Here is a 23,642-nt window from a genome sequence, read left to right as displayed (position 1 = left end):
AGTGAAGATAACAGTGGCTCTCAACTTTTATGCCACCGGCTCATTTCAATCAGCTACTGGGGACATCGCCAATATCTCCCAGTTCCGGTGCATTTCTGCATCCGTCGGGTCACAAATGCCCTCTTTAAAAGGAGACGAGAGTACATCTCTTTCCCCATGACCCCGGACGAGCAGCAAGAACGCACAATGGGCTTTGTGATGATAGCGGGCTTCCCCATGGTGCAGGGCGCCATTGACTGCATGCATGTGGCTTTGCGTGCGCCGAAGAGAATGCCGAGGATTTCTGCAACCGAAAGGGCTTCCATTCCTTAAACGTTCAGTTGGTCTGTGACCACAGACAGCTGATACTTGCTGTCAATGCCCACTTTCCTGGCAGCAGCCACGATGCCTTCATCCTGCGCCAGACTTCTGTGGCAGACCTTTTCCAGGCACCACATCACCCAGGTGGTTGGTTTCTCTGGGACAAGGGATATCCTCTGAGCACCTGGCTGATGGCACCGCTCCGTACGCCCAACACCCCTGCTGAGCTGCGATACAACGAGAGCCATCAAGCTACCAGGAACATCGTTGAGCACACAATCGGCGTGCTCAAGCAATGGTTCCGCTGTCTGGACCATTCTGGAGAAGCCCTTCAGTACTTGCCTGAGCAAGTCTCCCACTTCGTTGTTGTGTGCTGCATGCTGCATAACCTGGCAATCCTCGGGACCCAGCAAATGCCACCAGGCATTGGAGCACCAGCAGAGGAGGAGGAGGAAGATGAGGAGGATGATCAGCAGAGGCACCAAGGCGGGAGGGAGGCACACAATGTACAAAGTGGAAGGGCCGTCCGTCAAAGGCTCATAGCAAGTCGCTTCTAGGCCCCTTCTGAGGAAATGGCTACTGCCATTCAAACAACCTGAATGAAACCATCCCGCAACCCCTAAGCCGGTCAAGGCAACAATGATTGCAAAGACCAAACATGTACATTTTGAATACAGAAACTTCTTTATTTGACAAACTCTGTGTGTCTCATTTCCGCATGACAAACTAATAGAAAGAAACACAAAAAAAAAAGTCATTAACATAACTGGCTCTCACAACCTGGAGACAATGTCCAAAACAGTTACAAAAATTTGACCACAAACCTCGGCCTTTAATAAAACAATGAAAAACATTTTGTCACACCTCCTACTTTTTGCCCTTCGAGGGTGATCTCCTTCCCTTGCGAAATTCCACCCTTCCCACCCTGCAGCTCTTCCATAATGGGACCCCAGTGGCTGGAGCAAGGCTGGTAGAAGGCTGCTGATTGTCACAACCTGAGACTGCAGATGCCCTTGAAGGACGGCCTCGACCAGCTCTGGGCCTGGAGGGCCCGGCTGCAGACTGCACCAACTCTGCATGGGCGGCAGCAGTCTGTCCTACAGGCAGTGGCAACTGCAGTGGAGAAGTGCCAGTGGTGGCAGCAGGAATGCTGTCATCTTGAGAGAGGACAGCAACTCCCTGCTCGACCGACGCACTGGCACTCCCACGATGCAGTACTTCAGCATCCGGAGCAATCTGATGGAGCGCAGATTGCTGGCCTGCTGCGGCGCAGTGAGAGCCCCAGGGAAATGTGCCTGATCAAGCGAGGGTGGCAGCAGTCGGTGCTCGCGTGGCCTCAATCTGCGTCTGCATGAGACCAGCCACTGACTGCATTGCGGCACTAAGCATTTGCGTGGCAGCCGCCTGTGCTACAGCGAAGTGCTCCACACTCCTTGCCAGTGATTCAATGGATTCGGGCCCCCTTGCCACTGCAGCCATGAGCTCAGTGTGCCTGCGCTCCGCCTGGGTGCTCATTTCAGCGTGGACCGGCTCCTCCTCTGCGTCCAGTGCAGCAGGACTCGATGGCATACTCTCCCTCCGGGGAGAAGGCCCCCAAGCTTCCCTATCCCCATTGCGTGCTGCAGCCCGCTGGGTCCTAGAGCTTCACCCTCATCAGGCCATTCCCCCCTACTCCCCTCCAGGGAAGGTGTGTTCCCAATGTGGGCATGGGCTTCCTCAGGAGAGGGTGGCGCTGATGCTCCAGCTTCCTCCTCCTCCTCGCCTTCAGCTTCACTCCCACTGGCAGCTTGAGGGCCCATCTCCTCACCTGGTGAATCAGCATCTGAAAGCAGGAAGGTACAAGAGTGGCTTTAGCATGAGGACAGGGTGGCAGCAAGGGAGGCATGAGTGCAGCGATTTAGTAATTTGGATTGAAAGTGTCAAAGGCTGGTGTTGTGAGGAACAAGGGAAGGAGAGAGGACAAAAAGGTGATGACTTTACCATTGCTGTCCAGAACGGGGTTGGCGTCTCCAGTGGCAACGGGACCAATCACCCAGCTTGCCACAATCCTCTGGACGCGCACCTCAAGATCGCTGAGGGGTTGCAGCTGAGGCCGCCCTCCACCAGTCCATTGCTGCTGTCTCCTATTATGAGATAGCTTGGCCTGCAAGAAAAAGGACAGCGTCTGAGTAAATATACAGCCATGGTCTTGCCTGAAATGCCTGCCATAGTTGAATAGCCCTTACTGTATGCAGCCATGGTCTTGCCTGAAATGCCTGCCATAGTTGAATAGCCCTTACTGTATGCAAAGTGTGGAATGTGCGTGTGTGTTTGATGAAAGGGCCATAGATGTTGGATGAGTGTTGGGCATTGGGGCTTTGAAGACCCTCTGGCCATAAAGTGAGGTTGAGATGGAGGGATGGAAAGGTTTTGGAAAAAAAGGCACTCACCCTGACGACCCGAGTGAGGTCGTTGAACTTTTTCCTACATTGTGCACGAAACTCAAAAGTTTAGTATGCAGGTGCAGCAAGTGATTAAGAAGGCCAATGGAATGTTGGCTTTCATTGCTAGGGGGATAGAATATAAAAATAGGGAGGTATTGCTTCAGTTGTACAAGGTATTGGTGAGACCGCACCTGGAATACTGCGTACAGTTTTTGGTGTCCATACTTAAGAAAGGACATACTTGCTCTCGAGTCAGTACAAAGAAGGTTCACTCGGTTAATCCCGGGGATGAGGGGATGGACATATGAGGAGAGGTTGAGTAGATTGGGACTCTACTCATTGGAGTTCAGAAGAATGAGAGGCGATCTTATTGAAACATATAAGATTGTGGAGGGGTTGGATCGGGTGGATGCGGGGAGGATGTTCCCGATGATGGGTGAAACTAGAACTAGGGGGCATAGTCTTAGAATAAGGGGCTGCTCTTTCAAAACTGAGATGAGGAGGAACTACTTCACTCAGAGGGTGGTAGGTCCATGGAATATGCTGCCCCAAAAAGCTGTAGAAGCTACATCATTACATAAATTTAAAACAGAAATAGACAGTTTCCTAGAAGTAAAGGGAATTAAGGGTTACGGGGAGTGGGCAGGAATTTGGACAGGAGTCTAGGTTCGGATCGGTCATGGCCCTGTGGGTAGCGGAGCGGGCCCAGGGGCCGTGTAGCCTGATACTGCTCCTATTTCGTGTGTCTAATTCTGTTAGATTCAGGAGATGGTTCTGTGATAGTGGATTGGCGGTTAGGATCAGATCAGCCATGATCTTATTGAATGGCGGAGCAGGCTCGAGGGGCCGATTGGCCTACTCCTGCTCCTATTTCTTATGTTCTTATTGGAGATGGGTCCTAGGCACCATGCTGCTTGAGGTGACTCTCTGAGCCACCTCCCTCCACACTCTTCTGTACTCGCGTGGCAAAGGCCTCCTGCCACTCTCTGGGTACAGAATAGATCTTCTGTGCTCCACCGCGTCAACCAGAGCCTCCAAGGCCCGCTCGCTGAAGCGCTGTGCTCGCTCCCTGGCCCCCTCCATAGTCCTTGGCTGCAAGATTTAGCCACAGGTCTGCCCAGGCCGAGATTCAAGGCTCCAATGAGCAGGGTGTGGCTGCAGAGCAAGATCGACCCTCCCCTTTAAGAACTGACCGGCGCCAGTGTGTCTGTGTTCCATCGCTAACTGACAGCACCTGGGCTGCGCCCGCCCTCCTGAGGTAGCGCCTCGCTCCTCGGCCTTAGCGCCTTAAGAGAGGTGTGTAGCGCCTGATTTAGTGCTCCAATCACCTCCAGGGGTGATAAAAGCCAAGTTTGCTGTCAGAGGCGATAATTAGCGCCAGGCGCTAAACTTTGCGCACCGCCAGTAATGGCGCCCAAATGGGGCGATACTGAATTTTTCCCCCAATCATTTTAAATTATGAAGTTTCTGAAATTTGTAGAGGCATTAATGTAAATGTTTGATATTTTACTGCCCTTAAAGATATGAATGATGTTTTTCTTCTCATTTAAAGAGGCGGTGCTGCATTATGCCTAAATTCACAGGGAAGACGGAATGGAGAAGCTCTTGTGAGATTCATTAATGATGAACACCGAGACCTGGCACTACAAAGACACAAACATCACATGGGGAGCCGATATATTGAGGTACACGATAGTACACTCGTTGAATCTAGGATTGCTGGAGCATGCACTGGGCTATGGGAAAACTGTGATTTGTACATTGGTATCCCAGTAAAATCTCCAAGTTCCTAAAGTTTTCCTGCACTCCCGCATTCATGAGACTTGCATTTTCAAGATATCTGTCTGTTACAATTGCTTCTAGTTCTTAATTTATATATTTTGAAATATATATAACATAATTTTCCATTTATTGATGCCCTTAGACAATGTATACAGTTATGGAGTATTTATTTTAGCACAAAAACTGATTTCGTCCAAAAAATGCTGAATGTGTTTAGATTTGCAATAAGAGGACAATGTTAGACAGCTCAAACAATTGAGATATGAAACTTTTACACTGAGTGTATTAAAGTATTGAAATGAACTGCTTGTGGCATAATTAAATAGATTAGCATTTGTGTATGTGATAAATAGGAGCATAGTCTGTAGAACTGTAGGTTTAAGTGAAGGTTAATGGTTTTTATAACAGGACAACAATCAAGAGGGAAAAATTATGCTTATCATGGAATCATAGAAAGTACAGCACAGAACAACACTTCGTAACGTCCTTTGTGCCTCTGCCAGTGTTAGCTCTTCAACTGAAACTATCTACTCTAATCCCATTTCCTGACTCTCTTCCCAATTCAACCATTTTGAAAAGGGACATACATAATAATTGAACTGTTGAAGTTCATTTTTTTTTTCTTTTTATTAATTTGAACTACATGGACAGCAATACATTGAGGCAATTTCAGATTTTGCTCAATTGGACCATAAGGATAAACTTTACAAGATCACAAATAATGGCCCGGGAATTTCACTGGGGCCAGTGGCATACCTGGGATAGATGTCTGGTGGTTAAAGCATGGCAGGTCTCTGTCCCAAAGATAAGGCTGCACGCACGTTTGTTGTGGTTGCAGGTGCTCCTGGAACTTTTGTCCACTCCAAGGAAGCCTGGCATGACGGTATCATCCTTTGGATGTCCCACTGCTGATGCATCCTCTGCCTCTGGCAAGATACCAGCATCCAGTACAATGGAGTGGCATAAATGGGACCCACAGGGGTATTCCAGGCAGGATCATGGCCTGGAACATGTCACAAGATTATAGCCTACACATTTTAAATCAGTCCTATAATAAATGGAGCCAATTTCACAGCAATTTTTAGCTGGTCCTGCTGGCTTTGCCTCCATGGGATGTATTTTTCTCACCTCTGATGTAAGGGAAGGAACTGAGTGGAGGGATGAAGGGAGTTTTGGAAGCACATTATCCTAAGCTATTCTCTCATGCAGCATCTGTTTGCAGAGCAGTATTGGCAGAGGTTCACCTATATCTCCTCATAGTCAGAAATTTGGGCATGGTAAGGGAGCTAAAGAACTTGAAAATGAGATTTCAAATAATTACAAAAAATGAAATCGAATAGGGAATTCAGAAGAAACTTCTTTATCCAGAGAGTGGTGAGAATGTGGAACTTGCTAACACAAGAAGTAGTTGAGGCCAATAGTATAGATGCATTTAAGGGGAAGCTAGATATGCATATGAGGGAGAAGGGAATAGAGGGTTATGCTGACAGAGTTAGATGAGGAAGGATGGGAGGAGGCTCGAGTGGAGCATAAACGTCGGCATGGACTGGTTCGGCTGAATGACCTGTTTCTGTGCTTTTATTCATTCATGGGATGTGGGCATCGCTATCAAGGCCAGTATTTATTGCCCATCCCTAATTGCCCTTGAGAAGGTGGTGGGAGCCCCCTTCTTGAACTGCAGTCCGTGAAGTGAAGGATCTCCCACAGTGCTGTTAGGTAAGGAGTTCCAGGATTTTGACCCAGCAATGATGACGGAACAGCGATATATTTCCAAGTCAGGATGGTGTGCGACTTGGAGGGGAATGTGCAGGTGATGGTGTTCCCATGCACCTGCTGCCCTTGTCCTTCTAGGTGGTAGAGGTTGTGGGTTTGGGAGGTGCTGTCAAAGAAGCCTTGGTGAGTTGCTGTAGTGCATCTTGTAGATGGAACACAGTGCAGCCACATTGCGCCGGTGGTGGAGGGTGTGATGTTTAAGGTGGTGGATGGGGTGCCAATCAAGCGGGCTGCTTTGTCCTGGATGGTGTTGAGCTTCTTGAGTGTTGTTGGAGCTGTACTCATCCAGGCAAGTGGAGAGTATCCCTTCACACTCCTGACTTGTGCCTTGTGGATGGTGGAAAGGCTTTGGTGGGTCAGGAGGTGAGTCACTCACCACAGAATATTCAGCTTCTGACCTGCTCTTGTAGCCACAGTATTTATGTTGTTGGTCCAATTAAGTTTCTGGTCAATGGTAACCTCCAGGATGTTGATGGTGAGGGATTCGATGATGGAAATGCCATTGGATGTCAAAAGGCGGCGTGTAGACTTTCTCTTGTTGGAGATGGTCACTGCCCGGCATTTGTGTGACTCGAATGTTTCTTGCTACTTATCAGCCCAAGCCTGAATGTTGTCCAGGTCTTGCTGCATGTGGGTACAGACTGCTTCATTATCTGAGAAGTTGCAAATGGAACTGAATACTGTATGTTAGCTTTATATTCTATGTAATTCTATATAAAAATATGACCAATTTAACAAGCTACAGCAGCTAAACAGAATTGTAGAAATATCAACAACTTGCATTTATATAGCATCTTTAATGTAGTCAAATGGCCCAAGGCGCTTGACACCGAGCCACATGAGATATTAGGGCAGGTGACCAAAAGCATGGTCAGGGAGCGTCTTAAGGAGGATAGAGAGGCGGAGAGGTTTAGGGAGGGAATTCTAGAGCTTAGGGGCTCGACAGCTGAAGGCACAGCCACCAATGGTGGATCGATTAAAATCAGGGATGCGCAAGAGGCCAAAAGGAGGAGCGCAGATATCTTGAAGGGTTGTAGGGCTGGAGGCAATTACAGAGATAGGAAGGGATGAAGCCATAGAGGGATTTGAAAACAAGGAGGATGAGAATTTTAAAATCGAGGCATTGCTTAACTGGGAGACAATGTAGGTCAGCGAGCACAGGGACGATGGGTGAACAGGACTAGGTGCGAGATATCTTTACACAGTGATCAACACATAAAATGGACTTATACGTTCTGCTATTTTGCATTTAATACATTTTGAATGCAGCGAAGTAGAGTGCACTGCATATGATAAGTTAATTTTCACTTTAATATTGAACATTGATAAAAATCTTTATGGACCAATAAAAGAAAAAACAGAAAGACTTGCATTTATATAGCACCTTTTACAACCTCAATGACCCAAAGCGCTTTAAAGCCTATGAAGTACTTTTGAAATATAGTCACCGTTGTAATGTAGGAAATGCAGCAGCCAATTTGCACAAAATTCTCATTGTTAACTTTTTTTTACAGGTATACAAGGCAACAGGGGAAGATTTTCTAAAAATTGCAGGAGGTAAAGGAACTATATTGAAGCATACATTTCAGCTATTTTGACACTACTTTGCAATCCAATAAAATAGAAATGCACATTTTATTACCCAAACTGAACAAGCTAAGATATAGCATGGAGGGAAAAGTTGACATCTTGCATAAATAAAGATGAGCCAATGCATAGGTACAATATCTGATTGCAGAAATTTAAGTGGGTGGAGAGAGGAGTCAAATGAAGTCTGAAACAATAATAAGTACTGTAATGGAATCTGAATGGGCAGTTCTGGTTTGAATTTCAGTTGGGTTCTTTGGATTCAATGAGCCACAAAATAAAAACAAACACATTTTAGGATTTAACTGGCAGCCAGCCAATCAGTGGTTTGGTTTTGATAAACTGCCCAGTGATATTTTTTCTTTTTTCCTTCTCCATGTTTCCCTCCTCTCCCGAAGAGGCTGACTGGGGTACACACAAGCTTGATCATTTGTGTGTATTAGTGTGTGTGAGTGGTCACAGGATAACGACCAGGAACAAGAACCCTGGCTAATTATTCTGCTCCCTAACTAGGGGAAGCCGAGGCCAGTTGTAATCCAGATAATATAAAATTAAAAAGCAAAATTTTAGTAGCTAAAAATAAACCTTTAGTATCTTTTTATTGTACCAAAAGAAAATTCTCAGAGAGAAAGTAGTTTTGGAGAACGTAACAAAGCTTAGTGGTAACTTCCAAGTAATTAGACATACTGACATGGACGAAATAAAGTGGCCTGCAGGCCACGTGATTCAAAATGAAGTGATGTAAAGTTTTATTTGACTGCTTGATAACCAAAAGCACCCATCTTTGTACCTGTATGATATGCTATCAAATGGGTTGTCATGCACAGTATGAATTTCCTGTACATGATGCCTCATTTGGCATGTCTAAAATTCATCCCACACTAACTGCAGGCACCCACCAAAGTATCACTATCCAGTTCAGATTCTGTGGCTCAAGTAATTCATTCAACTAATTTTTGACCCTGCAGCCACTTATAATTAGACCTTCATATGTTGTGTTTTATTTGGATGCTAGTTTATTATTGCTTTTCTCCATTATTATGCCTTAAACTCACATAATATTTTACCTTTCTAGGTACCTCCAATGAAGTAGCTCAGTTCTTATCGAAGGAGAATCAGGTTATTATTCGAATGCGTGGCCTTCCATTCATAGCCACAGCAGAGGAAGTCTTGACATTTTTTGGATCAAACTGCCCAGTAACAGGTGGAAAAGAGGGAATCCTTTTTGTCAAGTATCCTGATGGGAGGCCGACGGGTGATGCTTTTGTATTGTTTGCCTGTGAGGAGTATGCCCAAAATGCACTCAAGAAACACAAGGATATGTTGGGGAAGCGGTACATTGAACTGTTCAGAAGCACAGCAGCTGAAGTACAACAGGTTAGTACTGTAATGCTTTTGAGGTTCTTGTTGATAATTCAAGTCCTGAAGTGGAGGAAATGAAAATGCCGTAACAGCATCTCTTTTTTAATCTTTACCTTTTCATAACCAATACTCTTCATATTTAAATGTGGGCCACATCTCAGGTAGTTGATTCCCATCAAGAAAGGTTGTAAGTTCGATCCTCAGGCCTGCTTCACACGGGCACTCACTTTTTTCAGTTGTTCATTGGACCACCACAGGGTAGTGAAGTGGAGGGGGATACCTGGGAGAAGACGCATGCTCTACTTTGATATTTCTTTGAAATCACTTGCCTTTGAATGTTTGTTCTTTTACTGCATTCCTGGTTTCATAAGGATATATAAATGGAGAAAAAGTCATTTCCATTGTTTTCATATATTTTTGTAAATGTGTTGGCCATACCTAGACACAAAAGCGTACATGTGGTTTAACTAATGGTGTATAGGGTCAGGAATATAGGACTATACAGGATTGGGAAAGTTGTTGTGGTTCATCTGGCCAGTTCCAAAGTTAACAAATACCATACTACACTGGCTTAGTTTGTCTGTTTATAACACTGATGGTAACCCACTTAAAATGAACTGGTTACTGTCAGCAGTGCAATTGGGAAAATCTAAGGCTGCTTCTGGCTCCACATTCAGGTAAGTTTTTTACTTATCTTTTTGGTGGCAGACACCAGCGGCTTCTTTAAAGACCGCTGGTTTGGCTGCTCTGCCTGAGAAAACTGACCGCAGTATGGTCAGACGCCAAGCAATTTGGAGAATGGACCTGAAATAGGCGTTCGGCTCCCCGATCTGCATAGGCAATGGGCCTGTTTCAAGCGAATACCTGGCGCGGAATGAGCGCAAACATGCCACTCGTCATGTTGGATCCTTCAGCGGGTTCTGCGTGATCCAATTTCTTGGTCTTGCTGTCCAAATTTATACATGAAGAATGGCCATTTAGTTAAAGTACCAGAGAGCTGACATTGCCCATGGAATCTTACAAAAGTATGAAGAGAAGAAGGGAGAAATGGGTAGGTAGTTGGGCACCAAAAATGTAAGCTTTGGCTGGTTTCAATACAGTTTCAGTTCAAATTAATATTGGGTTCTCTTTCCATACAAAAGAAAGAAAACTGAGAACTTCTTTTGCAGAACATATTATGGTTGTTACTCAGTTTTCAGTAAAGGATGATGATGGGCAGAGCCATCAATTGTCTCAGTTTGTCCAGGACTCACTGGTTTTACTGCTGGGCACTGTTGCAAAAAACAACGTTGAATTATCATGATCAGACTATACTGTCACTGGTAGTGATGAGAGCAATTTGAGGTGATGAATTACAAGAATCATATTAACTTAAGTATGATACTTCCTATAGTGTATTAGTAACAGAAGACTAAATAAGCCTAGTGACAATATTACCTACTTTGTCTTCTTACATAGGAACATAAGTTGATATAGGGGAAAATGTAGCTACAAGGGAACTCGGGCATATTACAATTCCATAATATACAGGGGATATTACAGTGCAGTACTGCATCCTGCTGTAATAAAATTAGAATATAATATATAACTAACATAAATCAGTTGCATTTCATTCTGTGACCAAGGATTTATAGGAGTTGAGACAACATTTCTATCAGTTAAGTATTATTTGTTGAGCTTTTTACAGTGCTAATTCAAATGACACTTATTTGATAACACTCTTATCTGAGCTATAACTTTATAACCCCATGCTGTGTTGATTACAATACTCTTCAAAGATCTTGCCAGTGGATTCAGTAATAATATAACCTTGTTTCTTACTATAAATTAACAGTAATGGATAAAAACCAGTGTGGTGACTTCATGCAGGGAGCTTAGATACTTTGGGGGTAATTTTAACCCTCCAGGGCAGGTAGGGTGTTAAAAATAGAGAGAGAGAAATCCGGCCCCAACCCAATCCAACAAGTAAGTGTCTTTACAGCACTGCTTGTGAGCCAGGAGGTGCAGGAGTGCTTCCCCCATCCCCTACCCACCCAGGTTACCTCCTTCGCGATCGGACCCCTGCAATGTCAGACAACAGCCAGCCGCGCCCCCACCCACCATGATGTCCAACTCTCTTTTTCCCCCCCCCCCCCCCCCCGCAACGATGCCCGGCTCTAGTATATGGACGTGGAAATTTCCACTATCAATTATATCTGGTTAAGCTGTTTCACATTATACACGAAATGTACAAAAATCTCCCCTCCTCTACGTATACCTCTGATATAATCTACTGCTTCTCGTCATTACAGTCTAGAGAGCCATGGCGGAGGCCACATGTTATAAATCTTATGATCCATGAAGAAAGACTCATGAAATAACACTGGACGGCCAGCTGGTGGCGCCGTCCAAGGAGTATAATTACTTGGGTGTGGGCCCAGCTTGCCCAGGACATTTTTAAACAGGAACTAGTGAAAGATAACTAGACCTCCATGTTTTAAAACAAGTTGATTAAAGCCTTGCTTTATACTTGAACCAAATGCGTAGTGAGTTTTATTACGTCAATACTGATATAATGTTTGTATTTAGAAAGGCTTGTATCCAGAAAGGCTTTCAGAGTAAGCAAATTATCAAAACTCCCTGGATTAAATCACCATGCTGGTGTTTATCTCTTTCTGTTTATTTGTTTGTATTGAATGATCACATTGCTTCAACAGTATCTATTGATAGGACCACAGTCGTAGAAACCTGCTGGGATCAAACTCATTATCGGACAACCTAGGGGTGAGTCCATAATCTGGGACACCCAGTGGATAGTGGTTCTTGCAGGGAGCACATCTCATTGTGAGTGCCAAGTCCATGATTTCTGCCTATAATAGAATCATACAGCACAGAAAGAGGTCATTCGTCCCAGCATGCCTGTACCGACTCTTTAAGAGCTATCAAATTATTCTCACTCCCCTGCTCTTTCCCCATAGCCCTGCAAATTTTTCCTTTTCAAATATATATTCAATTCTCTTTGAAAAGTTATTATTGAATCTGCTTCCACCACCCTTTCAGGCAGTGAATACCAGATCATAATAACTTGCTGTGTTTTAAAAAAAATCTCCTTATCACCCCTCTGGTTCTTTTGCCAGTTATCTTCAATCTGTCCTCTGGTTACTGACCCTCCTGAGATATGTTGTATCCTTGCAAAACATTTTATGAGACTAGTGGTGGGACTACTTTCATGGTGTAAAGCCTTTGAACAAACTCCCATGTTTGTATTTTTAGATTATTATATGTAATATTTCCTATTTATATACAAAATTGCAGCTGGTCTGCTTGTTTCTTGTCCTGTCAGTTTAATTCTCCATGGTGGTGCAGTGTAGTCCATTGTAACACAGGAAGTAGCATGTTTACTTGACCAAATAAAATGAGAAGTTACAGAGTCATATGATGAAAGAGTCTGTTACAGGAATTTCGTGTATTAACCAGAATCATGTATAATATTTGATTAAAAATTGTTAATGATTTGGAACTGAATTATAAAAGTCTTCATAGTACAACCAAATAGCAGCCATAGACAATGTATGTACTGAAAATGAAAAATATTGGTGAACATAACCAAAACTAGAGGCCATAAATAAATATAAGATAAATCCAATAGGTAATTCAGAAAAAACTTCTTTACCCAAAGAGTGATAAGAATGTGGAACTCGCTACCACAGGGAGCAGTTGAGGTGTATTTAAGGGGAAGCTAGATAAGCACATGAAAGGTATAGAAGGATATGCTGATAGATGAAGAGGGTTGGGAGGAGGCTCCGAAAGAGCTTAAACACCGGCATAGACCAGTTAGGCTGGATGGCCTGTTTCTGTGCTGTAAATTCTATGTACTTATTTGTAATTCAATCACATAGCAGTGACAATACAGTGCAAACATGCATTTATTATTACTTAACACATTTGTTTAATAGGAGACATAATAAAAATGGTGCATTTATTTGTGCAGGTTAGTAAAACTTAATTTAAAGAGAAAGGCCTAACTCAGGATATTAAGTTGCTGGCACTAATTTCAGAAATTTGAAATCGAAGGCAATTTTCTTAGGTTAAGGAATTTTTTTTTCCATGGAGAAACTTAAAATGTCCTTCCTTTTTGACGTTTGAATTCTGTACAGGTTCTTAACAGGTATACATCCACTCCCCTCATTCCTATAGCCCCCGCTCCCATCATTCCTTTACTACCTCAGCCATTTGTGCCTTCTACTAATATGCGAGACTGCATCCGTTTGCGAGGCCTACCCTATGCTGCCACCATTGAGGACATTCTAGAGTTCCTGGGAGAATTTACTTGTGACATCCGACCTCATGGAGTGCACATGGTGTTAAATCAGCAGGTGAGAAAGTAAATCATATTTTCTCAAAAATCTCAAATCAGGTTTAGAATGTCAGTAGCATCAAGCATTAAATGTGATACATAAAGTTAACTCATTTATTTAAAACTGCTTAATGTCTACATTAAGATAGTGGACAGAGAATCATCATACAACATTTCAACATTCTTATTATGCTAATATCTCGAATGATAACTTCCCGGCTTGAAAAGTAAATAGACTTAAGACGCCATTTAAATTCTAAAGAGGTATCTAATATTATATGCATGTTTAACACATTTATAATATCGACAACAGTAATTTATTGCCTATATTTCTGTTGGTGGTAACATTACTGGATAATTTGAAGGAGTATTCCATCAATTTCTCAGTGGGAGCCTTTGTAGTAGAAGTATGTGTCAGCAGGCTACTTGATCACAAGTGGTGTTTCAGCCCAAGCTGCACCCAGACACACAAGGTCCAATTTTAACCCTGCTTGCCTGGCAGGAATAAGGCAGGTAGGTGGTTAAAATGGCATCCAGGTATTTCACACAGCGTTCCAACATGTTTGAGCATACCGCCATTTTAAACCTGCCGATTCCAGTCATGGGGAAGGTGTCTGCTGCAGGCAGGTGGGAGCCTCATCAATATTTAAATATTGTGGTCTGATATTCCCTGAAAGTGCTGACTCATGCTGCTTTACACTTGCACAGGCCATGCCAGCTCTCTGTTATCTTGCCCCAAGTGGCTACTCTTCCTCCACATATTCCACCAGGAGTCACTTGATATCAGTCAAGAGTAGGAATTCTTGTATTACGTCTTTAATTACACCTGAACCAGAGGGGAACCAATATCCTTGCGGGGAGGTTTGCTAGCACTGCTGGGGGGGGTTTAAACTAACTTGGCAGGGGGATGGGGTACAGAGTGGAGCTATAGTAGGGGGTGATTTACAGCCAAATACAGAGGGAAAAACAAGTCAGCTGGGAAGGCAGAGCAAATATGTGAAGGCAAAAGAGAATATGGCAGGGCTGGAAGGCATTTATTTTAATGCAAGGAGTCTTGCAAATAAGGTGGATGAACTGAAGTTGTTGTTGAACACATGGGAGTACGATATTGTTGCTATCACGGAGACATGGTTGAGGGAGGGTCAGGACTGGCAGCTCAATATTCCGGGGTATAGAATCTTCAGGCGAGACAGAGGGGGGTGTAAAAAGGGAGGGGGTGTTGCAATATTAATTAAGGAGTCAATTACTGCTGTAAGGAGGGATGATATATTAGCGGGTTCCTCTAATGAGGCCATATGGGTAGAACTTAAAAACAAAAAGGGGGCAAGCACTTTGCTGGGAGTGTACTATAGGCCCCCAAACAGTAAGGGGGAGATAGAGGAACAGATATGTAGGCAAATCTCAGAAAAGTGCAAAAATAATAGGGTAATAATAGTGGGGGATTTCAACTTCCCCAATATAAATTGGGATAGTCAGAGTGTGAAAGGCTTAGAGGGTGCAGAATTCTTAAAGTGCATCCAGGAGAGCTTTTTGAGCCAACATGTAGAAAGTCCTACAAGAGAGGGGGCGGTACTGGACCTAATTCTGGGGAATGTAGCCGGGCAAGTGGTGGAAGTGTCAGTAGGAGAGCATTTTGGCGACAGTGACCATAATTCGGTGAGATTTAAGGTGGTCATGGAAAAAGACAAAGACGGCCTGGAAATAAGGGTTCTAAATTGGGGGAGGGCCGATTTTAATATGATAAGGCAGGATCTGGCCAAAGTGGACTGGGAGCAGCTACTTATAGGAAAATCCACATCAAAACAGTGGGAGACTTTCAGAAGGGAAATAGAGAGAGTACAATGCCAACATGTTCCTGTAAAGGTCAAGGGTGGGACCAACAAGCAAAGGGAACCTTGGATGACAAGGGATATACAAAAATGCATTAGAAATAAAAGGGGGGCTTTTGGCAGTTACAAAAGACTAAAGACGGAAGAAGCCCTAGAGGAGTATAAAAAGTGCAGGGGCATACTTAAAAAAGAAATTAGGAGGGCGAGGAGGGGCCATGAAATAACACTGGCGAGCAAAATAATGGAAAATCCTAAGATGTTTTATAAGTATATTAAGGGCAAGAGGATAACCAGGGAAAGGGTAGGGCCCATTAGGGACCAAAGTGGCAATCTGTGTGTAGAGCCAGATGAGGTAGGCGGGGTTTTAAATGAATTTTTTGCATCTGTGTTCACTATGGAGAAAGACGATGCAGACATAGAAATCGGGCAAGGGGACTGTGACATACTTGAACATATTAGCATCGAGAGGGAGGAGGTGCTAGCGGTTTTAGCAGGCCAAAAAGTGGATAAATCCCCAGGCCCGGACGAGATGTATCCCAGGCTGCTGTGGGAGGCAAAGGAGGAGATTGCAGGGGCTCTGACACAAATTTTCAGAACCTCTCTGGCCACAGGGGATGTACCAGAGGACTGGAGAACAGCTAACGTAGTACCATTATTCAAGAAAGGTAGCAGGGATAAACCAGGGAATTACAGGCCAGTGAGCCTAACATCTGTGGTAGGGAAATTATTGGAAAAAATTCTGAGGGACAAAATTAGTCTCCACTTGGAGAGGCAAGGATTAATCGGGGATAGTCAGCATGGCTTTGTCAAGGGTAAATCATGTCTGACAAATCTGATTGAATTTTTCGAGGGGGTGACTAGTGGGGTGGATGAGGGAAATGCTGTGGATGTGGTTTACATGGACTTCAGTAAAGCTTTTGACAAAGTCCCACATGGGAGACTGGTCAGGAAGGTAAGAGCCCATGGGATCCAGGGTGCCTTGGCGCGTTGGATCCTAAACTGGCTGAGTGGCAGGAGGCAGAGGGTGATGGTCGAAGGTTGCTTTTGTGACTGGAAGCCTGTGTCCAGTGGGGTACCTCAGGGATCGGTGCTGGGTCCCTTGTTGTTTGTGATCTACATAAATGACTTGGATGAGAATGTAAAAGGTATGATCAGTAAGTTCGCAGATGACACGAAAATTGGTGGGGTGGTAAATTGCGAGGAAGAAAGCCTCAGGCTACAGGACGATATAAACGGGTTGGTCAGATGGGCGGAAAAGTGGCAAATGGAATTTAACCCTGAAAAGTGCGAGGTGATGCATTTTGGACGGACAAATAAGGTAAGGGAATACACAATGAGTGGTAGGACCCTAGGAAGTACAGAGGGTCAGAGGGACCTTGGTGTACATGTACATAGATCCCTGAAGGCAGCGGAACAGGTAGATAAGGTGGTTAAAAAGGCATATGGGATACTTGCCTTCATTAGCCGAGGCATGGAATGTAAGAGCAGGGAGGTTATGATGGAGCTGTACAAAACACTGGTGAGGCCACAGCTGGAGTACTGTGTGCAGTTCTGGTCGCCTCACTATAGGAAGGATGTGATTGCTTTGGAGAGGGTGCAGAGAAGATTCACCAGGATGTTACCTGGGATGGAGCGCCTCAGCTATGAAGAGAGGCTGGACAGGCTGGGGTTGTTTTCCTTGGAGCAAAGAAGGCTGAGGGGGGACCTGATTGAGGTGTACAAAATGATGGGCATAGATAGGGTAGATAAAGAGGAACTTTTCCCCTTAGTAGGGGGGGTCAATAACAAGGGGGCATAGATTCAGGGTAAGGGGCAGGAGATTTAGAGGGGATTTGAGGAGGAACTTTTTCACCCAGAGGGTGGTTGGAATGTGGAACTCAATGCCTGAAAGGGTGGTAGAGGCAGGAACCCTCACAACATTCAAGAAGCATTTGGATGAGCACTTGAAATGCCATTGCATACAAGGCTATGGACCAAATGCTGGAAAATGGGATTAGACTGGACAGGGATGGATGGGTGGCGCGGACACGATGGGCCGAAGGGCCTCTTTTTGTGCTGTAAAACTCTATGACTCTATGACCTAGTGGAAACCTGAAGATATGTTGGAAAATTGTATTTTGCCTGCCTTTAATTGCATACATAACCTTAAAATGGCTTAATTGGTGGGTTTCAGGCACTATGGAAAATATTTCCCACCCAAATAAATCTTGGGTAGAAAGTGCAGGCTGACAATAAATTGGCCAAAAGAACAATTTCCACAAAAACTCTAATTTTCTGCCTAGCAGAAATTGAGCAAAGAATATATTGAAAAATAGCTCTCCATGTGTGTTTATCAAATTTCTTTAGGTTTTCTGGTACGTGTTAACAAAACACACCAGAGAGGGGATGACTTTCTGTGAAATGCTAAATAAATCAAATGTATTTGTACAGTAACAGAAACCTTGCTATATCTGCTTACTTATTAACATATGCACAATTACCTCTTTTAGGGCCGTCCTTCAGGTGATGCCTTTATCCAGATGAAATCATCAGAACGAGCATTCCTGACTTCTCAGAAGTGTCATAAAAGAACAATGAAGGACAGATATGTTGAAGTATTCCAGTGTTCAGCTGAGGAAATGAACTTTGTATTAATGGGTGGCATTTTAAATCGAAATGGCTTGTCCCCACCGCCATGTAAGTTACCATGTAAGTTTGCTTGGCTCTTGATGGTGCTCTACGCTGCACGCTGGTAGGTGCTGGAGCTTTATGACTCTTTATATTCCTGGTTCTCTGATTCAGAAGGTTTGGTACCATGTTCTGTCGTCTGAGGTTGTTAGTGGTCTAGCTTGTACTGGTTTTATTGTCTTTGGTTGCGGTTGGCTGTATTTCAGAAAACAATATTGATATTTATAGGCTATCCATGGAATTAGACATAACATTTTTAATTGATGAAAACAGTGTTAAAAATAGAATAAATGCCCTTACTGTTAAGTTCAAATACAATCTTTAAGGTTATGATGATTTATTGAATAATCTTATTTAGATTAATAACTACATCCATGAAAAAATAAATGTGTGATTTGAGAAAACTGGCAACAGTGCAGAGTGCTGAATAAAAACAGGTGCTTTCAGACAAAGAAAAGCCAATGTGCAAGCGTCGCATTACCAGAAGGTCCCTGATATGATCACTGATCAGTGCTGATGTAGCTTGTCTCAGCCAAGGTGGTAGTCGGTTGCTACAATTGGGCTCAGTGCGCTAACCTGCTAGACTCGTACATGAAGAATGGCCACTTGGGGAAGTACCGGATGGTAGCTGGCGAGGGGAAGGGGGGAAAGGTATAGTTTACATTGAAAATGTACTCAGAATTCAAGGAGACACCTCCCTCTATCTATTTTTAACTTGGTCATTTTACTTTTTCTTCCCCTACCTCTTTGTTCTCCATAAAGCCCCCTCTAGTAGTTTTAGATTAAGAAGGCAATGAATGAAGAAGCTGCACATGTTTCTGTGTCTTTCCATTCATATGAGACAATACTTTGATCCAACAGGAGCTACCTACTTTTTGGATGGTAAATTGGACTAAGTGTGAGTTGTTTTTTGAGGTGGGCTCCTTAAAAGCTCTTTATCTGAATGCACGCAGCATTTGTAACAAGAGAGATGAGTTGACGACATAAATGGGTATGATCTGATAGCCATTAGAGTCATGGTTGCAAGGTGACCAAGGCTGGGAACTGAATATTCAGATGTATTTGACATTTCGGAAAAATAGACAGAAAGGAAAAGGAGGTGGGGTAGTTCTGTTAATAAAGGATGATATCAGTGCAGTAGTGAGAAATGCTATTGGCTCAGAAGAGCAAGATGTAGAATCAGTTTGGGTGGAGATAAGAAATAATAAGGGAAAGAAGTCACTGGTGGGCGTAATCTATAGGCCCCCTAACAGTAGCTACACTGTTGGACAAAGTATGAATCAAGAAATAATGGAGGCTTGTAGGAAAGGTACAGCAATAATCATGGGCAATTTTAATCTTCATATTGATTGGACAAATCAAATTGGCCAAGGTAGCCTCGAGGAAGAGTTCATAGAATGTATCCAGGATGGTTTCCTAGAACAATACGTTGTGGAACCAACCAAAGAGCAGGCTATCTTAGATCTGGTACTGTGTAATGAGACAGGATTAATAAATGATCTCATAGTAAAGGAACCTCTAGGAAAGAGTAATCATAGCATGGTTGAATTTCAAATTCAATTGGAGGGTGAGAAAGTTGGGTCTCAAACCAGTGTCCTGATCTTGAATAAAGGCAATTACAAAGGTATGAAGGCAGAGTTGGCTAAAGTGGACTGGGAAAATAGATTAAAGGGTAAAACGGTTGATAAGCAATGGCAGACATTTAAGGAGATATTTCATAACTCTCAACAAAAATATATTCCAGAGAGAAGGAAAGACTTTAAGTGAAGGGAGAACCATCTGTGGCTAACTAAGGAAGTAAATGATGGTATCAAATTGAAAACAAAGGCATACAATGTTGCCAAGATTAGTGGGAGGCCAGAGGATTGGGAAATTTTTAAAAACCAGCAAAGGACGACTAAAAAAAAATAGAGAGAGAAGATGGATTATGAGAGTAAACTGGCAAGAAATATAAAAATAGATAGTAAGAGCTTCTACAGGTATATAAAAAGGAAGAGAGTAGCTAAAGTAAATGTTGGTCCCCTAGAGGATGAGACTGGGGAATTAATAATGGGGAACAGGGAAATGGCAGAGACTTTGAACAAATATTTTGTATCAGTCTTCGCGGTAGACACTAAAACCATCCCAATAATACATAGTCAAGGGGCTATAGGGAGGGGGGGAACTTAAAACAATCACTATCACGAAAGAAAAAGTACTTGGTGAAATACTGGGACTATAAAGGTGGACAAGTCCCCTGGACCTGATGGCCTGCATCCTAGGGTCTTAAAAGAAGTGGCTGCAGAGATAGTAGATGCATTGATTGTAATATACCAAAATTCCCTGGATTCTGGAGAGGTCCCAGTGGATTGTAAAACCGCAAATGTAATCCCCCTATTTAAGAAGGGAGGGGGACAAAAAGCAGGAAACTATAGACTAGTTAGCCTAACGCCTGTCATTGGGAAAATGCTGGAGTCCATTATCAAGGAAGCAGTAGCAGGACATATAGAAAATCATAATACAGTCAAGCAGAGTCAACATGGTTTTATGAAAAGGAAATCATGTTTGACTAATTTGCTGGAGTTCTTTGAGGATGTAACGAGCAGGGTGGATAAAGGGGAACCAGTGGATGTGTATTTGGATTTCCAGAAGGCATTCGATAAGGTGCCACATAAAAGGTTACTGCACAAGATAAGAGCTCACGGGGTTGGGGTAATATATTAGCATGGATAGAGGATTGGCTAACTAACAGAAAAAAGAGAGTCGGGATAAATGGGTCATTTTCCGGTTGGCAAATGGTAACTAGTGGGGTGCCACAGGGATCAGTGCTGGGGCCTCAACTGTTTACAATCTATATTAATGACTTGGATGAAGGGACCGAGTGTAATGTAGCCAAATTTGCTAATGATACAAAGATAGGTGGGAAAGCAAGTTGTGAAGAGGACACAGAATCTGCAAAGGGATATAGACAGGCTAAGTGAGTGGGCAAACATTTGGCAGATGGAGTATAATATGGGAAAGTGTGAGGTAAGAAAAATAAAAAAGCAAATTATTATTTAAATGAAAATTACAGAGGGACCTGGGGTTCCTTGTGCATGAAACACAAAAAGTTAGCATGCAGGTACAGCAAGTAATCAGGAAGGCAAATGGAATGTTGGCCTTTATTGCAAGGGGGTTGGAGTATAAAAGCAGGGAAGTCCTGCTGCAACTGTACAGGGTATTGGTGAGACCACACCTGGAGTACTGGGTACAGTTTTGGTCTCCTTATTTAAGGAGGGATATACTTGCATTGGAGGCAGTTCAGAGAAGGTTCACGAGGTTGATTCCTGAGATGAAGGGATTGACTTATGAAGAAAGGTTGAGCAGGTTGGGCCTATACTCATTGGAGTTTAGAAGAATGAGAGGTGATCTTATTGAAGCATATAAGATACTGAGGGGGCTTGACAGGGTAGATGCAGAGAAGATGTTTCCCCTCATGGGGGAAACTAGAACTAGGGGGCATAGTTTCAGAATAAGGGGTTGCCCATTTAAAACTGAAATGAGGAGGAATTTCTTCTCTCGGAGGGTCGTAAATCTGTGGAATTCTCTGCCCCAGAGAGCTGTGGAGGCTGGGTCATCTATATATATAAAAGAGCTCTTCTGTCTGTCTGTCCTGATGTCTGTCCCGATGTCTGTCTGTCCGTCCGTTCTCTATACGTTTGAAAGTTACAGAGCGTACCGACGCGCGCGCCGCCTCAAAAGAAAGCTTGCGATTCCGGACCGGTCATAGGCATATTTACGTTTCGGCTGGGCAAAAATCCCGCCCGCGGTATCCCAAAAACGTTCAGCGTTCCGCTCATTAGCATCTCATTAGCGACCGTATGACGTCGAGGTCCACCAATCGGACGGCGGGTTCCTTCCTACAGTTGAGTGTCGAATGACTCGACGATTGACCAATCCTACGCTTCGGTGACCTGACCGGTCGACCAATCGGTGCGTGTGTGGGCGGGCCTTATCCTTCTGAACCGAGGTGAGTGGACGCCATCTTGATTTTTCACAATTTTTTTCCCCCACACTTTGTGTGTTAGGGAACTAAGGTAAATATTTTAATGATGTGTTAGGGAATTAAATAACAATTTAATGGGGGGGGGGGGGAGAGCCTCGGGAAATCGCGGGGGGGGGGGGGAGAGCCTCGGGAAATCGCGGGGGGGGGGAGAGCCTCGGGAAATTGCGGGGGGGGGGGGGGAGAGCCTCGGGAAATCGCGGAGGGGAGAGCCTCGGGAAATCGCGGGGGGGGGGGAGAGCCTCGTGAAATCGCGGGGGGGGGGCGAGCCTCGGGAAATCGCGGGGGGCTCGCGCCGCCCGCACTGACCGCGCATGCGCCGCCCACAGCGGCCGTCCATCAGCCGCGCGATACGCGGGGGACCTCGGCTCCGGACCTCAGGCGCTAGGCAGGGAGAGGGGAGGGAGGGAGAGGAGGAGAGGAGGAGAGGAGGGGAGGGAGAGGAGGGGAGGGAGGGATAGGACAGGGAGAGGACATGACAGGGAGAGGGGGACACACGGGCAGGGAGACCAAACGCCCCAAAATTGCCCTCGCAACGCGGGGCTCCCCAGCTAGTTGAATATATTTAAGGTGGAGATAGACAGATTTTTGAACAATAAGGGAGTGATGGGTTATGGGGAGCGGGCGGGGAATTGGAGCTGAGCCCAAGATCAGATCAGCCATGATCTCATTAAATGGCGGAGCAGGCTCGAGGGGCCAAATAGCCGCCTACTGCTCCTATTTCTTATGGTTTTTATATCCAGCCTATCTCAGCACTAATTGCACCATTGTGCTCTCCTTCACATAGTATACTAACGACCTTGCAACATTCTTTCATTAGAGGATAGTACACCTTTAAGAACAAGTTTTGTTGGAAAATCCTGCTTGCCCTGAAGAGGAGTTAATTATATTTAAACGTAGTATAATTAAACTGACAAGGTAATGCACACACCCATCTATTATCGCAATAATGCATAATTGCTCCTTAATCATTGGGCCTAGAACCTATAAATTACCATCGTAAAAGGGCAGAGCCCACTTTTTTGTTTGGTGGCAAACACCTAGATCATTTTTTTCTGCATTCTGAGGGGCAGGAGTAGTAATATTTTGCAGCTGTTGTAAGGGTTCCAGGCTGCTGCTAATTTTTATTTAACATTTTTTAGTACTCATCAATATGACAGAGATGGAGAATGTAGCATTTTCTCTTCACTTTTGACATACAGTTTAGCATAAGTACAGTATAATCCGCATACAGGTTGTTTTGTGTTTCGGACCTACTAAGATTATGTTGAAACCACCCAAACTCATTTCACATGGGATATTTATCGCACTAGTTTGTGCTGGATTTGAATCCAGGTCCCAGAGGTGTAAGGACAGGGCTCTAACCAACTGAACCACACAATTTCTAGGTACTGCTTTTAAGACTAAAAGTCTTCATCATGGTATAAAAATGGTGTTACATCACCAAATTTAGCCAGACAGGGTAAAAAAGCAGGTTTAATACCTTTGTCCTTTTACTGGTACTAGTTCCTTACTTATTTTATTGTTTTTAGATGGTTAGATGGGAAATATAGGATAAAATG

The 23,642-nt window shown here is 44.0% G+C and overlaps 1 protein-coding gene and 1 long non-coding RNA gene across 6 annotated transcripts in view; one reads left to right on the top strand and one right to left on the bottom strand.

Annotated features, from left to right (window-relative positions):
- esrp1 (epithelial splicing regulatory protein 1) overlaps positions 1 to 23,642 on the top strand; it is a 97,542-nt gene that overhangs the window by 30,124 nt on the left and 43,776 nt on the right. For 3 of the 5 annotated variants that reach the window (XM_085992645.1, XM_085992643.1, XM_085992641.1), the window contains exons 8-12: positions 4,276 to 4,408; positions 7,793 to 7,835; positions 8,941 to 9,242; positions 13,364 to 13,582; positions 17,882 to 18,080. In XM_085992645.1, the coding sequence (XP_085848771.1) occupies positions 4,276 to 4,408; positions 7,793 to 7,835; positions 8,941 to 9,242; positions 13,364 to 13,582; positions 17,882 to 18,080 (896 nt within the window). The remainder of the gene's footprint in view (positions 1 to 4,275; positions 4,409 to 7,792; positions 7,836 to 8,940; positions 9,243 to 13,363; positions 13,583 to 17,881; positions 18,081 to 23,642) is intronic. The other 2 variants (XM_085992642.1, XM_085992644.1) reach the window with 2 other exon arrangements.
- On the bottom strand, positions 7,571 to 18,453 carry LOC147114748 (uncharacterized). Its single transcript, XR_015078984.1, has 3 exons — positions 18,078 to 18,453; positions 17,873 to 18,002; positions 7,571 to 9,585 (listed from the first exon to the last, which is right to left on the bottom strand). It is a non-coding gene; the product is annotated as an uncharacterized LOC147114748 (long non-coding RNA).

This window comes from Somniosus microcephalus, chromosome 7 (assembly GCF_052327205.1).
Source record: "Somniosus microcephalus isolate GS21.2 chromosome 7, FLI_Smic_1.0, whole genome shotgun sequence".
Taxonomy (NCBI): domain Eukaryota; kingdom Metazoa; phylum Chordata; class Chondrichthyes; order Squaliformes; family Somniosidae; genus Somniosus; species Somniosus microcephalus.
Note: the sequence above shows the minus strand (reverse complement) of the source record. Positions and strands in the feature narration are given on the sequence as shown.